The 16,391-nt window shown below is 41.9% G+C and overlaps 1 protein-coding gene across 3 annotated transcripts in view; it reads left to right on the forward strand.

The window, feature by feature from the left end:
* Window positions 1-9,835, forward strand: part of ANO10 (anoctamin 10) — a 262,836-nt gene extending 253,001 nt beyond the window's left edge. For 2 of the 3 annotated variants that reach the window (XM_050938400.1, XM_050938399.1), the window contains exon 13: window positions 8,803-9,833. In XM_050938400.1, coding sequence (XP_050794357.1) covers window positions 8,803-8,865 — 63 coding nt within the window. In that variant the 3' untranslated portion in view covers window positions 8,866-9,833. Of the gene's footprint in view, window positions 1-8,802 lie in introns of all 3 variants that reach the window. The other variant, XM_050938402.1, reaches the window with a different exon arrangement.
* The last annotated feature ends 6,556 nt before the right edge of the window (window positions 9,836-16,391 follow it).

A 16,391-nucleotide genomic window follows, 5' to 3' on the forward strand; every position in this document is an offset into this window, starting at 1 on the left:
ACTCGACTTTCCCATCGTGTGGCACTCAGTGGTTTCAGTGTCAGAGAGAATGTTCCCAGATTTTGCTTCAAAATTTGCCATCAATGAGATGATACAGAGAAAAATACATAGATGCTTTGAATTACATTAAAAAATTTCAGCAGCCTCACTAGAAGCTGATGCTGTATCACTGACCACCAAGTTTAATGAATGGGAACTGCAGGGGACAAAAAAAGCTCGAGGGTTTAACTCTCGGACCTGTGTCTGCACTCCTCATTCTTTCCTTTCATGTTGGCACCATTATCATAGCCCTGATCTCTCATGTCAGCTATCGCAATTCCCGTATCTTCCAGCTTTTTAAGAAGCACATTTGTCATACCAGCTTCTGTAGTATCATCAATGTTAATGAATTCCAGAAAATGCTCTCTGCCAGTCACCATTGCAGGGACATTTTCACTAGGTTCTGTTGTTGTTACAAAACACACCATTAAAGTCATTTGTATATGTGGTTTTGTGTTGAAAAATATTTACTTTGTGCATCAGTGAAGTCTAGTTTCAGCTCAGCAGTTTGATTTTCTTCTTTCTAGCTATTTCAGGTAATTTTATCTTCTGCTGAACTGTTGTAGGGGGCCCCTTTTTCTCTGTTTAAATGTGTAAGACTCAGTAGCAATAACTGTAGGAAATCTGACTACAGTATAAGTTATGAACATAAGAGCGAAAAGAAAATTGGAAAATGTAATGTTACTATGAGGCATAACATAGCTATGGCATAGAGCTCAACAAATGCACAAGGGCAGTATCATTATGTGCAAGTGGAAAAAAGAAGTAATATATACAAAATGCATCTAAACATTCTGAAGGAAATTGCAGCTTTGGTTTGTAAAACCACACAGAAACACTGAGAATAGTTTATCAGAACATACTCATTGTGTGGAAAATGTGTGGTGTGAACATTGACAAAAATAGAAGCCCATTATACAAAGGTCACAGATTTCCTGTATTTGTAATGCAGAGTTAGTCACAGTATAGCACATAGAGCTCTATAGTGGTGGTCTAATGAGACTACAGATCCCATTGTATTCCATCTTGATCAGGATATGCTGCTCTACAGCATGATCCGGAGTTTGCACATTGGGACCTGTTGTTTCTAGTATCTGTTTGATATAAAAGATAAAGATGGCGGCAATCCATTCATAACATGCAAATTAAAGATAGGTTTCGAATGAAGCCTTTTGTGGATAAAGTCTGGACACTGCTGTAATAAAATGCCCTGCAGCTCAATTTTTTTCCTTTAATCCAGGTTTGTAATGTAATTGTGCCTTTCTTTATATTTGCTTATATCTGTAACTGTCTCCCTTTTGCCAACTTACTGTATTATTCGTAGTATTAAATTACACAATTTAAAAGCCCCTTCTTTCAGAGTCAGCTATAATCAAATACAATTGGCACCTTTGCCTAAAAGCATCAAGATTTTTATGTCCGTGTGATGATGATTGCAAACAGATATTGGAAGTATGCTGATCTCCTCACTTTCACACTTTTTTGAGGGGGAAAATGGTTAATTCAAGTTCGCAAGATTATTAGTGAGTCAATTAGTGATCCTGGAGGAGAGAAGGATTTTTTTAGTACAAAAATAATCTTGCAAGCCAATCAATTCCTCTCCCCCAAGCCTTTTCAGTTGGCCTAAAGAAAAAATTGATTTGTGGCTAGAGGAAAATTCAACATTACAGCATTATTTAAAACTCCAGACTCTTTTTGTACCGTGTCAGCATTTCTGTCTGTAATTTAATTAAATACAATTTGTAAAGTTTTTGGATTTAGCCACAAAATTCTTGGATCTTTGCTGAGTAGAGAAGGAAGGGAAAGATTACACAGCAGAGTATCGCACCTTCAGTGACAGTTCCATGGAGTAATAAACTTGGTCTATTTATATATTTTCCTTTAAAATGTTCATGGAAATGTAATGCTTGAGAAATGTGCCAAATTTGCAGTCTCCAGGACTTAAGTACTTTCTTTATCCATACAACAGTTACAGTACAGGCTGAAGTATTGCAAACTTCCTCTCTCACCCTTCCTGGAAGGACTATGTCTATGATTGAGAGGGAATTTGGGCCTTCACACTGATCATTAAAAGCAGCAAAGAATCCTGTGGCACCTTATAGACTAACAGACGTTTTGGAGCATGAGCTTTCGTGGGTGAATACCCACTTCCTCAGATGCATGTAATGGAAATTTCCAGGGGCAGGTATATATATGCTAGCAAGCAAGCTAGAGATAACGAGGTCAGTTCAATCAGGGAGGATGAGGCCCTGTTCTAGCAGTTGAGGTGTGAAAACCAAGAGAGGAGAAACTGGTTCTGTAATTGGCAAGCCATTCACAGTCTTTGTTCAATCCTGAGCTGATGGAGCTTGCTTGCTAGCATATATATACCTGCCCCTGGAAATATCCATTACATGCATCTGAGGAAGTGGGTATTCACCCACGAAAGCTCATGCTCCAAAACGTCTGTTAGTCTATAAGGTGCCACAGGATTCTTTGCTGCTTTTACAGATCCAGACTAACATGGCTACCCCTCTGATACTTGACACTGATCATTGGCTTCTCTGTTGAGACTGCCAACAAAGCTGAGAGAGAGAGACGAGGTAGATGAAGTAATATTTTTTTGGGGCCAACTTGAAAGTTGCTCCAATAAAAGATTTTACATCACCTACCTTGACTTTCTTATATCCTGGAACAAGCATGGCTGCAACACTGCAAACAACAAAGCTAAGATGGGCTGTGGTTTTGGGTCTGTAATTATGTATCAGGATCACAGAACTGAAATTGAAAACCATCAAGGTATTTCAGATAGTCCATTTAACAGCCATCAGATTAGCAGCTATTAACTATTTGAGCAGAGTTACATTTTAAAAGCTCATGATTTTTAAGTTATCAAGCATGATGTGATTTTCTCAACCATTGGAATCTGCTGTTTAGTCAGATTTGAAACTGCTGGATTTTTCCATGTTTTCCAAATCTCAGAAATGGGCAAGAAGTTCCTCCTCATTCTCCTCCTGTGCAGTCTGCCTGCCTTTGCTCTCTGCAGGTGAACTCAGTGAACTTTATTGCCTTTGCCCCCTATCTCCTGTGGCCATTCTCAGAGGCAGAGATTTCCTCTCTAGCTCCTTGAGGGCTCTTTTCCTCTGGATTTTTTTCCATGTCTGTCTCTGTTGCAGGTTGATCTCCATCTGGCAGGGAGAGGGTGTTTGGGGAACACTTTGAGGAAACCCATATGAGTCAAAAGGCTCCTTTTCTTGCATCCATCACCTTTCCTCCCCCAAGCACTTTCCGCAGTTTTGTTTAGGGGGCTTATAATCAATAGATACCTGAATTAATTTCCCCCCAGCATAGTTCCTGCGCTGTCTCAGTTCCTTCTTCAGTAGCATGTCTCAGGTCAGTCAGCAGGCGAACAAATATGTGCCATATAGGACCCCCGGCAAGCTGCCACAGTGGCCAGTTTTTCAGCGAGAACCTTAGTTCCCAGTACCTTTTCTCTGCCTTATTCCCCCAGCCAGTCAACATCAGCTGAGAGGTCTCTCTGGCTTTACCAGAGCATCATTGAACTTGACTCTCTTCAGTGTGCCCTCAGCCATCTCCCTATAAATCCACAGGAAGTATTGGAATTGAAGTTAAGCAGTCCTGATATCTATGGAATATATAAAGAGCTGGTGGCAGAGGTGGTACTGTATCTTAGATCAGAAGAGCTGAAGTCCCCATTTTGAAATTAGGTTTGCATTCAGCTAAGTTTAGGATGTACAGGTCCAGAACTGCACGAACACTTCTGGATATTTTTTTTTCATCAGAGAAACTAGAGTCAATAACGCTGAGAATTTAAGAAAATCACTCCAGTGTAAGTGAATTAGTTTTGAGTTTGGTGCGTCATGAATTGAGTAGAATTGCTGTTCTCTGTATCTTTCTTATGCTTTTACATTAGAGGTAGATGTCACTTTAATTAAGTTGCCTTAATTTTAATCAGGCATTTATTTCAATAAATAAATCAGCAAGGATACAGAAGGGGACTCTGAATCTCATCATTCAGCTATGGTCTTTCTTTCATTGTTGCTAGGGAAAAACAAATACATATTTGTACAGCAAACTAATTTTATTTTGCTTATAGGCTAGATGGAAATGCAGATAGAAATTTAAAAAAATACATTTACTGTAGTTAGCTTATATCATGCTAAGCATATTTGGACCACAGGCAGGCAAAGAGAAGAGGCAAAGTTTGAAAGTTCTTCTGTATTAAATGAATCGTGGCTTCCCAATTTCGTTGGCTAGAATGTGAACTAAAATTTCAGTGGCATAGAGTTTAAGGCCAGACGGGACCATCTAATCTAACCTCCTGTATATCACAGGCTACTAAACACCACCACCAGCACACACACACACACTAAACTCAGCAACCGAAATTAGAACAAAGTATTACAGCCCTCTGGAGACTATTGTGTGCCACAGGCAAAGCAGGAGAGACTGAGATGTACCAATGCCTGAGGACCCTTCACTGCACGCATTGATTTCATAAGCTGTATCCAGATGATCCTAGCAAGTGATCTGTGCCCCATGTTGTGCAAAGGAAGGTGGAAAAAACCCAAGATACCTGCCAATCTGACATGGGGGGAAATTCCTTCTGGATCGCGAATATGGCGATCATGATCAGTTAGGTTCCAAGTACATGAGCAAGAAGCACCAGCCAAGCATCTGAGACAGAGAATACTCAGTGCCACCTCAGAGCACCAGTCCAGTGTCCCAGGGCACAGTGGCCATCTCTAAAGCTTCAGAGAAAGAAGACCAAAAAAAAAATTCTGAACGCCTCAGGGGTTCCCTTCCTGAACCCTACAGCTGATGGGCTGAAGCCCTGAAGAATGAGATTTTAGGAACATAGTACATGAACCAGAAGGAAGCTCCAGGGCCAGCCCAGCCCAGCCCTCTATCACGGTAGACAAATCCATCATACAATACCTTATAAATTTATCAAGCTCTGTTTTAAGATAAAGTAAATTGTTTCCATCCCATCCGTGATCACAATCAGTTGTTCTTGAGCCAACATAGTTGTTTAGTTTAAATAGTTCTTCTCCCTCCATGGTATTTATCCTTCTCCCTCCCCTATATGTATTTACAGAGAGCAATCATATCTCCTCTCAGCCTTTGTTTTGCTAGGTTAAACAAACAAGTTGTTTTAATCTCCGCTCATAATCAGACTCTCCATTCCCCTGATCATCCTGCACCTGAATTCCTCTTTGCTGAACATGGATAACCAGAACTGCACGCAATATTCCAAATTAGGTCTTATCAGTGCCTTGTACTGTGGTACTAGCATTTCCCTATCTCTACTGGAAATATCTTGCCTTCTACATCCAAGGATTGCATTTCCTTTTTCACAGTCTTATCACATTGATGGCTCATAGTCATCTTGTCATCAACTAACACACCTAGGCCTCTTCTCTCCTCTTTCATTTTCAACTGATGCCCCCACAGCTTTGAGCAGAATTTTTTTCATTTGTGCTTTTTATAGACACATTGCAGTTTATTCATTTCCAGTTTTTGTGACAGTACTGTAATACACTTAGTTATATGTTCACCTGCCTTTATATCACTCTATACATATTTGATAAAATCAAACACTATTTTTAAAAAAAATAGGAAAGCAGCTTAAACTTTAGGACACTGGCATTTTCAAAACACTCGAACGATTAGGGAAGTGCATGGCTAGGTAATCTTTTAGAAATTGTGTAAAAGTTACTTTCTCGTGGGATTGCTTTCCATATTTTAACGTTTGGGTCTATTTCTCTTTCCCTGTATGTAGAATTGTCTAGAATTAAGTCATGCAAAGTTCAAGGCTGTGAACTCTTGAATTCTAAAAATGCCACTCAGTACAACTAGCTTCTCCCCTCCCCTTCCTCCTCACATTTAGGTCCATCACAATCTATTCTGTTTGCTTTGGCTATATCTTTCAATCCCCTTTCTCTCCAAAGAATAGCTAGTTATATCTTTCTTGTTTCAGTGTATCTTTATGGAATTTATTCTCAATATTCACTGCCTTAGTATACGTGCGTGAATTCTAATTTTTCTAATATTGTGAGACCTTTACTTGTTAACTGCAGGTGGTACTTGAACAGTTCCTTTGGCTCAGCTTCATCCAGTCTCCTGCTTCCACAGACCCTTGATTGAGCATACAGTCTTGTTACTGAGAAGCTTCACATAATGACTTCAACTTCCCTCAGCAGATATTTTTGATGCCTGTCATCCTTGCTTCATGTTGAGCCCTCTCTAGTAATAGAGACAAAACCTTAACTGTAGCTTCAGGAATAACACAAATCACCACCCCCAGCCCTCTTTCCAGATTTTATTTTTACAAGGGAGTAGAGTCATCTATTTTAGCAGCAGATTGCCTGGCAAAGAAAAGGAACTGAATAAAATGAAGTTAAACTCCCTCTTCCAAGGGACATTGGGAGCCCTCCAATGTTAGTGATGCATTGAGCACTAGAGTCTCTCAAAAGCCTATCACTAGAAATAATTTTTTTAAAAGATTAACTTCAATAATTTTACAAGAAAAACATACAGTACAATATTCAGGACACTTCAGTACAGTAAAATTTATATTCAGTGAGGCTTGCTATTTCCTCTTTAACACCTTCAGACTCCCTGGCCAGGAGTCAGATGCTCAGTCTACAGGCAAATTCCATTCACATTTTTTAAATGGAGCATGTAATGACAAAGAATATATGAATATGTTCCAAGAATTTAATTTTTCCATCCTACCTAAGATTACTTTGTTACAATTCTTCTTCATGGTCACCATTTTACGTACCTGAAAATATGGCCCGGGAAGAAGCATCATATAACTATCAAAATAAAAGGAAAAGAAATAAGTTTTTGACCCTGTTCTACCAAGGCTTCATGTTTGGGTTCCTAAATGTGAGAGATTTCTTCATGAATTATGTAGGTCCAAAGCTACCCCTCTGGTTACAACCCTGATATCAGCATGCTCTCTGGCCTCTGTTCATAGGATATGATGGCTACGTAAACACAAACAACACAGTCGTCAGCTATAACGCACGCAGGCAGAAGTAGAGGTAGAACTAAGGGACTTCTGATAACAGCGATCGAAATGCCAGGCTACATAGGTTAGTTGTGTGCACATTTAGATTGTATCTGGTCATACCATTAAAATATTAATATAAATAAAATATCCATAATCTCTATTGGCCCTCTGCCGAGCCATTATTAGTTGAAAGATCCCTGTAGTCAAGTAGAAGTGAGTATTGACGAGGAGTTCAAAGGAGGATGGGGGGTGGTTTTACGGGTTAGTTTAGGGAGGGTGGTTCCATGGGGTAGAGGTTACATGGGAGAAAGAAGAAAGGCAGCTGTGGGAGAAGTGAACAAATAGGCAATCAAAGCCAGCATAGAGTCAGGATGCAAGAGTCAGGCTTGTGCATGGGAGGAGGAGAACTGGGAGCACAGTTAGGTCTTGTTAGCAACAGCCCTGCTGGTAGTTTAGTGTACGGGTTCCCAGGGTTCTGAGCTATCAGCAGGCAGAGGTGCTAGCCTGGCAATTCCTTGAAAATAGTGACTTTAATCAATTAAACTGATAAGCTTTCAAGCAACACAATCTCTTTACCATACTACAGAAAACAGAAAATGCATGAGTTGTACAATGGGCAACAAATGTTGAAATGTAGGAACACTTGCAGTGCCTCGTTACTATGTTATTCCTCATTTAAACTATACAGAATGCCAGAAATACTGTGAACGAAGTAAATATTATGGTGTGGTACATAACAGGGTTTTAACTATTATTTATTATAGATATGTTAGCAGGTTGAAACCTTGTTATTAATTATAGGGACACAATAGATCTAAGACCTACTTTCCAAAAAACGTAGGTGCAGTTGAGAGACAGCTTTTTTTTAATTAATTAGTTTAAATGGAAAGAGGTTCTATTAGCTTCGCTCTTTATTTTAATTTTGCAAAGTAAGGCCATAAATTTACACCCTAAAAAGATAATGCATTCTCCAAGAATAAAAACATCTAAAATTTAAAAATATATAGTTTTATAGATGTGTGATTTATCAATACGTCCATGAAATATTTTTTCATAGACTTTATAGCAAAGAGAAGTTAATCTGCAATGCTAGTTCAAAACATCAATCAAATTATAAATGGCAGGTAAATATTAAAATTGTATTTAACTCCTCACCCAGTCCTTTTGAAAACATGGCCAGTTATTAAAATAATAGATTTAATTTGATATACTCTTCCAGTGTTGCAACTTGCAACCTTACTAATCTTCCACATGCGGTACCTCTAGGTCTCAGTAACTCCATTTGAAGGAGTTTGCTTATGTCTATAGACCTATATAAGTATTGTTCACCATGCAAACAATTAACATATAAGCTGAACTGTCAGTCTCTACGTCTTTTGGTGAGAAAAGCAAGGTGGATGGGGTAGTATCTTTTATTGGACCAACGTCTATTGGTGAGAGAAGAGACACTTTCAGCCTTACAGAACAATTGTTCAGATCTGGTAAGGCAGGCAGTTACCAAATAAAAACTGTATTTTCCAGTCTCTCACTTGTAAAATTCAGGCATGCTGTAAGCTCAGTGTGTTTTAAATTTTTTTACAAAGGAATGTTTGAATTAATTTAAAATTATTTCTTGTCATTTTAAACATTATTTGATTAGATTCAAAGTGATACTTTTTTCAGTTCTACCTTTGGAGTCCGTTGTTTTGTTTGCTTAATTTAAACTATGCTGCAACAAGTGACACCATTTTTTTTCCTCACAGCAAATGAAACTTGCAGCCGAGTCACTGAAGGAGGAAACACATGGAGAAAAGAAGATGAATTGAGCATTAGCACGTGAACATGCTTTTAAAGTATTTAAAATCTTACTGTATTTGCACTCTACAATGTATTACTCAATAGATAGTATCTATTATCTGTACTTGGTCATCAACACTGATTGCTTGACACAATGAAAAATTGTTTCCCCTTTCCTTTTCCTCTTCATTTCATATGGAATATTCAACAGTGGTCTGGTGAGACAGAATACAGAGCATCACTCCAGTTTATGCTAGATCTGGTTGAAATATAACCAGCTGGACTTTATATCAAAATTATATGAAACAGATCTTTAAGAGTGTAGGTATCCTGATGCTAAATGTAGTCTTGATCTGCAGCTTTTCAAGAGAAGGTGTGCCTGGTATATTAGTATGCTTAATTCTTAGTGTACCATTCCTTATGCTTGTTAACCATTTTTGTCCTTATAGTAGAATAGTTAATCATTTCCAAAGGCATATCTTTTTTTCAAAGACAGCTTATTACACACTGTTCACAGCATTTACTAGGAAATTAATCTAAATTTTGTTTATTATATAGTGTGATGTTTGATTTTTTTTCCGTAGGACCAATCAGAAAGCTAGTTATTTGGAAATATATACTATAAAATGAGATTACAACATGTTCATTTTATAAAGAATCTCAATTAAATTATTTTCAGACACTGGTAAGAAAGCATTTGTCATGGAACAGGCATTACTGATTAGTAGTTTATAAAGATGAACGATAATTGTGTATTCTTTTCATTTAGCATTAACTCTGATTACCATTTGGTGGTTCTTCAGAATAATCCTGTATTAATGGATCTTTTTGTTAACTGAAATGATAGTAACAGGGCTATTAAAATGAACACTCCATAGCTGTATGTCTGATACTTTCACACGTGTACTGAGATATTTGACTCTTTCTTGCATATCATGAAATTGTAATTCTCCTAATTTTAAATGGTTTTCTGACAGTAATAAGATCAAAATCTGCACTTCTAGGTCATGTGGCCTCAAGTCAATTTGTTTTCTATTAATATACAACTTTTATCTCTGTCAGAGCCAACTTCCCTGGATGTGAAATACTTTTATGTTAGCTACACAATCTTATTTGGATAGCTCTGATGAAGATAATTGCACTGACTTGGATGTATTTCAAAATTCTACCACAAGAGAGCCTGTCACCTGAATACTTCATTACACAGCAAACTTTTACATTTGTAAGGGTACGTCTACACTATGGGATTATTCTGATTTTACATAAACCAGTTTTATAAAACAGATTGTATAAAGTCGAGTGCACGCGGCCACACTAAGCACTTTAATTCGGCGGTGTGCATCCATGGTCCGAGGCTAGCATCGATTTCCGGAGCGTTGCACTGTGGGTAGCTATTCCGTAGCTATCCCATAGTTCCCGCAGTCTCCCCTGCCCCTTAGAATTCTGGGTTGAGAGCCCAGTGGCTGATGGGGCAAAAAACATTGTCGCGGGTGGTTCTGGGTAAATGTCGTCAGTCATTCCTTCCTCCAGGAAAGCAATGGCAGACAATCATTTCGCGCCCTTTTTCCCTGGATTGCCCTGGCAGACGCCATAGCATGGCAACCATGGAGCCCGTTCAGCTTTTTTTTACTGTCACCGTATGTGTACTGGATGCCACAGACAGAGGCGATACTCCAGCGCTACACAGCAGCATTCATTTGCTTTTGCATGATAGCAGAGACGGTTACCAGTTGTTCTGTACCGTCTGCTGCCAGTGTAATTTGGCAATGAGATGACGGTTATCTGTCCTTCTGCGCTGTCTGCTGCTATCATGGGTGCCCCTGGCTGAGATCGGCCGGGGGCACAAAAGCAAAACTGGGCATGACTCCCTGAGTGAATCCCTCCTTTATGGTTTCTAAAAATAGAGTCAGTCCTGCCTAGAATTTGGGGCAAGTGTACTAGAGAACCAGTGTATCAGAGAGCACAGCTGCTCCGTGTCAGATCCCGCAGAAATGATGAGCTACATGCCATTCACGGGGGGTGCCACTGCAACAACCCCAGCCGTTGCTTCCCTCCTCCCCCAACCTTCCTGGGCTACCATGGCAGTGTCCCCCCCATTTGTGTGATGAAGTAATAAAGAATGCAGGAATAAGAAACACTGACTTGTTAGTGAGATAAAATGAGGGGGAGGCAGCCTCCCTGTGCTATGACAGTCCAGGCAGGACATTAAGCGGTGCGGGGGAGAGGAGCTCAGCATGCCGCTGCTATGATAGTCCAGGCAGGACAGAATCTTTTCTTTACACAGGAAAGGGAGGGGGCTGATGGAGCTCAGCCCCCAGTGGCTATGATGAAGACGGTTACCAACCGTTCTGTCCCATCTACTGGGAATGACCAGGAATCATTCCTATTTTTACCCAGGCGCCCCTGAGGCCAGCCAGGGGTATTCAGCAATCAAGCATGTACCGTCTGCCACCAGGGAGGGGAGAGGAGTGGATACTGCTCTTCACTGCTGCAGCATCGCGTCTACCAGCAGCATTCAGTCGACATAGGGTGACATTGAAAGAAGTCAAGAAACGATTTTTTGCCCTTTTCTTTCATGTGGGAGTAAATTGACCATCTATTCCCTGAACCACGCCAGACAATGTGTTTGAACCTACAGGCATTGGGAGCTCAGCCAAGAATGTAAATACTTTTCAGAGACTGCTGGGGACTGTGGGATAGCTGGAGTCCTCAGTACCCCCTCCCTCCCTCCATGAGCATCCATTTGAGTCTCTGGCTTCCCATTATGCTTGTCACGCAGCACTGTGTAGCCTGTAGATTTTTTTTTTCAAACGCTTTGGCATTTCGTCTTCTGTAACGGAGCTCTGATAGAACAGATTTGTTTCCCCATACAGCGATCAGATCCAGTATCTCCCGTATGGTCCATGCTGGAGCTCTTTTTGGATTTGGGACTGCATCGCCACCCGTGCTGATCAGAGCTCCACGCTGGGCAAACAGGAAATGAAATTCAAAATTTCGCAGGGCTTTTCCTGTTTACATGGCCACTGCATCCGAGTTAAGATTGCTGTCCAGAGCGGTCACAGTGGTGCACTGTGGGATACCGCCCAGAGGCCAATACTGTCAATTTGCGGCCACACTAACCCTAATCTGATATGGTAATACTGATTTCAGTGCTACTCCTCTCATTGGGGAGGAGTACAGAAATCGATTTAAAGAGCCCTTTATATCGATATAAAGGGCCTCGTAGTGTGGATGGGTACAGCATTAAATCGGTTTAACGCTGCTAAAATCGGTTTAAACGCGTAGTGTAGACCAGGCCTAAGTGACAGATACTTGTAACAAAGGTTACTCATCACAGAATAACACAATTAAGCTAACATAGAGCCTTCTGTGTGTGGTTTAAGATTTTGATTTTTGGATCTGTAAAGTGCTAAATGACCTGAGATTACTCTTCTTTCCCTCTGTTTTACTGCCACAGCTGTGATGAGTGGAAGATGGGGCTCCCTTGGCATATAAGAGAGGGAACTGCTGGCAGGGTGTTCTCCATGAAGACCCTTCAGCTATGGAATTTATTCCCCACTTTGGACTAAAATAGCCCAGATCTGTTAAGGTTTTTGGTATGTGCAAAGTCAAGCTCTTTGAACGGACATTTGGGAGAGAGTTGAAGATCTAAGGGATAGATCTCTTTTGTGAATGTTAGAATGCATAATTTTGTTTTGGAATATGTTCCTGTGAGTGGTGGTTTGTTGGCGATTTGTTGTTGATTTAAGAAGAGATATGATAGAGGTCTATAAAATCATGAGTGGTGTGGAGAAAGTGAATAACCCTTTCACATAACACAAGAACCTGGGGGCACCCTATGAAATTAATAGTCAGCAGGTTTAAAACCAGCAAAAGAAACAACACACAGTCAACTTGTGGAACTCATTGCCAGAGTATGTTGTGAAAGCCAAAAGTATAATTGGATTCACAAAAGATTTACGTAAGTTCAGTGAGGCTAGATCTATCAATGGCTACTAGTCAAGATGGTCAGAGGTGCAAGCATATCTCTGCATGTCCCAAAGCCTCTGGCTGCCAGATGCTGGGACTGGATGGTGGGATGGATCACTTGATAATCTCCCCATTCTGTTCATTTCCTTTGAAGCATCTGGCACATTGGCCATTCTCAGAAGACAGGATACTGGGTTAGATGAACCATTGGTTTGACCCAGTATGGTTGTTCTTGTGTTCTTATTTATATTACCTTGTTTGCATAGGGATAGCATTTTTCATTGATGGCAAGGGTGCCTAGAGTGTGGCATAGGCACTTTTATGGTAGTTAAATGCATGTAGAGGGAAAAGATATATAGTAAATACCATCAGAAACATGCAATCTACAGTCTGTGTTACCAAGAAACTAACCAGATGGAGACTAAGCTCCTCCGCTGCTATTAGAGAAAGGAAGAAGAGGAATGAGGAAACTGAGTTAGAAGCTATTTGAAAGAAGTACATTAATGTTTCATGTCAGAGCTTCAAAGTCGGAATTGGGTGAAGTACTGAGTGTCTTGTGAAATTACTGCAATAATAAAATTAGTGTTTTGATCAGAGACTGGTGTACTCCATGGCACATAATGGAACCAAACTCTATAGCAAGAACCCTTAAATTCCATTACAGTGGTTAACTACTACTCGAGGAAATACAGACATGTATTCCACTTAGGTGTGTGCCCAGCATGCTGGAGCTGGAGACTTTTGCCTTGCAGTATCCATAGATGGTCGGCACTCATGCCTTATAGCTGTGACCCCTTCCCTGGCCCTGCACCCCCTCTGTTCCTTTTCACCACCCATACCTGGAGTCGGAGCTCTGTGTGGTTGTAGTCTCACAACTTCGCATTTAGTCTCAGCCTAACTCATTGTATATAATTAGTTAGTGTGTGTTAGTAGTCAGTAGATAGTGTTCCTGAATGATGCCCTCACCAGGATTTAAATATTGTCCTTTGTGTGAAGGAGCGATACTGAAGAGTGATCCCCCTCACATGGTGCTTGATCTCTCTTGGTGAGGCCCACCTGAAGGAGCGTTGTTCAATCTGTAAATCATTCAAGAAGCGGACTTAGTTGATGTGGAACTTTCACCTCGACAGAACCTGCTTGAACAGGCCACATGCCCTGATCTGGTACTGAGGCCATTCTTGGGCCAAAGATGACCCTCGGGATGAGAGAGTGCTGTCACTTTTTGTTCCGGGACAGGCATGTCTCCAAAGAGGTGAAGGAGCCATTCTCTGTCTTCAGCACCAAGGAAGAAGCCTCGTAAGTCCAATCAGGACTATTCCAGGGTGCAGGGAAAAGGGTGGACTTGACTGGGACTGGTTCTGGTATATGAGACAGCATGTGTTCCTCTGACCCTTCCATGGTATTGAGGAGGAAGGGCAGGAACCCCATGCTGTTGACTCTACTTCTGGTTTCCAGGCATCCGCTGAGTCTAGCTGAACCAGGGCTAGGCATAAGTAGACTAAGCAATTGCTTAAGGTCCCAAGCAGCTCAAAGGGGGTCCCCTATTAATTATTAGTATGTGTTAGGGGGCAAAAATGTTCCTGCATATGGCCTTCAATGGGCTAGCATCGGCACTAGAGTCCAGTACTGACAAGGGCGATGCCAATACTGACTGTGTCCACTGTGTCAACATACCATGGCGCAGCAGACCTGTTCTGCTTTTTTTTCCCATCCTCGCTGCTGGTCCAGGACTTTCTGAGGCTCGTGCCTTCTGCAGTCCCTCCAAAGGAGGATGCCACTGAATCTTCGTGCCCCTCAGCACTGCACCCAGATGCTCCCCTCTCTGTGGTGGGGAAAGATCTAGTACCAGAATCAGTATGGGAGACCTCAGCAGCAGGACCCTCTTTGGCCCTGCTGTATTCAACAGTGCAGATGCTCCCATGGCAGCTTTCACTGCCCTCAATGTTGATGCACTTGGATGCTCCAGTACAACTGTTTGCACCAGTACTGATACTGCCTGTAGTACTGACATGCTTGGTACTGATGGTACCACGTTCATTGGGGGCAATGGATGAATTGGGTCACCTATTGGCTCCCTAGGGCATCGCTCCACCCATGTCTCCGAGATCCTGGGACTTTTCTGAGTCAGGGTTGTCATCTTCCCACTAGATATCATCTGGTGAGCTCCAGGAGCCACCAATGGACCAGTATGGCTCCCAGGATTGGCATGCACCTCATGGCTGGGATGGAGGTCCTTGCCCTGGCCCCTGCTGGCCACCAATGTGCTACAAGTATCTGTGGCCACCTTGGACTCTGTAGGATGCTCCATGCTTGCGGAGATCCTCTTCTCGTCCTATTCAAAGCTGGAGTCACCCACCATGCTGATTGTGGTGATTGTGGGTCAGCCGCAAGCCCAGGCACAGGTGGTCTTCTTCCCTGCAGAGCCGATGGAGTGCGACCTTCCAGGTTCATCCTCCGGAGAGCAAGAGCCAGTTGTGGCTCAAATGAGAGCCACATCCTCATCGCTGGACAATGCCATGCTGCCTGGTTTGTCCTCCCCATCTGTTCCAGAGTACTTTAAGACATACCGGGATGTTTTATGTCATGTAGCCACATTTCTCTGCATCCAGGAGAACACCCACAAACTGGTAGACGTTCTACAGCTCGCCATCCCTGGGCGAGTGGCCCTCCCAATTAGTTATGTGTTCCTTGAGCTGGCAAGAGCCCTGTTGAGTACACTGGCTTCAGTAACACTGGTAGATAAGTGAAATGGTACTTCGTTCACATGCAGGGATTTGAAGAGTTCTATTCACATCCAGCCGCAAATTCCCTGGTTGTAATGGTGGTGAATGACAGGCCCGGTAGGGTAGGTTCAAGTCTCCCTCCAAGGACAGAGACTTCAAGTGGTTGGATGTTCTGGGCAGAAAGAGCTATACCTCATCATAGCTACAGATGAGGACTGTGAATCAGCAAGCTTTGCTGTCCAAGTATGATTTTCTGAATTGGTCAGCCATGTCTAAATTCGTGGACCAGTTGCCTGAGGCCTCATATGAGGAGTTTCAGGCATTTGTTGCAGAAGGCTGCTTGGAGGCCAAAACATCTCTGCAGTCCACCCTTGGCATTGTGGACACCACAGCAGGGGTGATGGCCTCATGTTAATTATGAGGAGGGCTTCTTGGTTGCAAAAGTCTAGGATAGGTTTGGACATCCAGCAAACCATTGAGGACTTGTCCTTCAACAGATGGATGTTCTTGGACAAGACACATGATATTTTGGACTACTTTAAGGATTCCAGAGCTGCCTTAAGCTCCTTGGGCATGTACATGCCATCCACAGAAAGACACCACTATGGGCCTCAGCAGCAGTAATATCGCCCGCAGCATTCCTTGTGCAGCCTTTCCCCCCCCACACCCCAAAGCAGTGGGACTACCCTAGAAAAAGGGATAGATCCCACAAGAGGAAGCAGTTGAGCTCAGACGTTGGGCACCCTCCCCCAGCACCTGCTAAGCACCCATTTTGACTTCTTAGTTCAGACCATTGGTCCAGTCATTTCTCCACCATCTTTGTCCCCGTCCCTCTTCAGGGACTGCTCTCACGAGATGCTCCT

Source organism: Gopherus flavomarginatus, chromosome 2 (genome assembly GCF_025201925.1).
Source record: "Gopherus flavomarginatus isolate rGopFla2 chromosome 2, rGopFla2.mat.asm, whole genome shotgun sequence".
Taxonomy (NCBI): domain Eukaryota; kingdom Metazoa; phylum Chordata; order Testudines; family Testudinidae; genus Gopherus; species Gopherus flavomarginatus.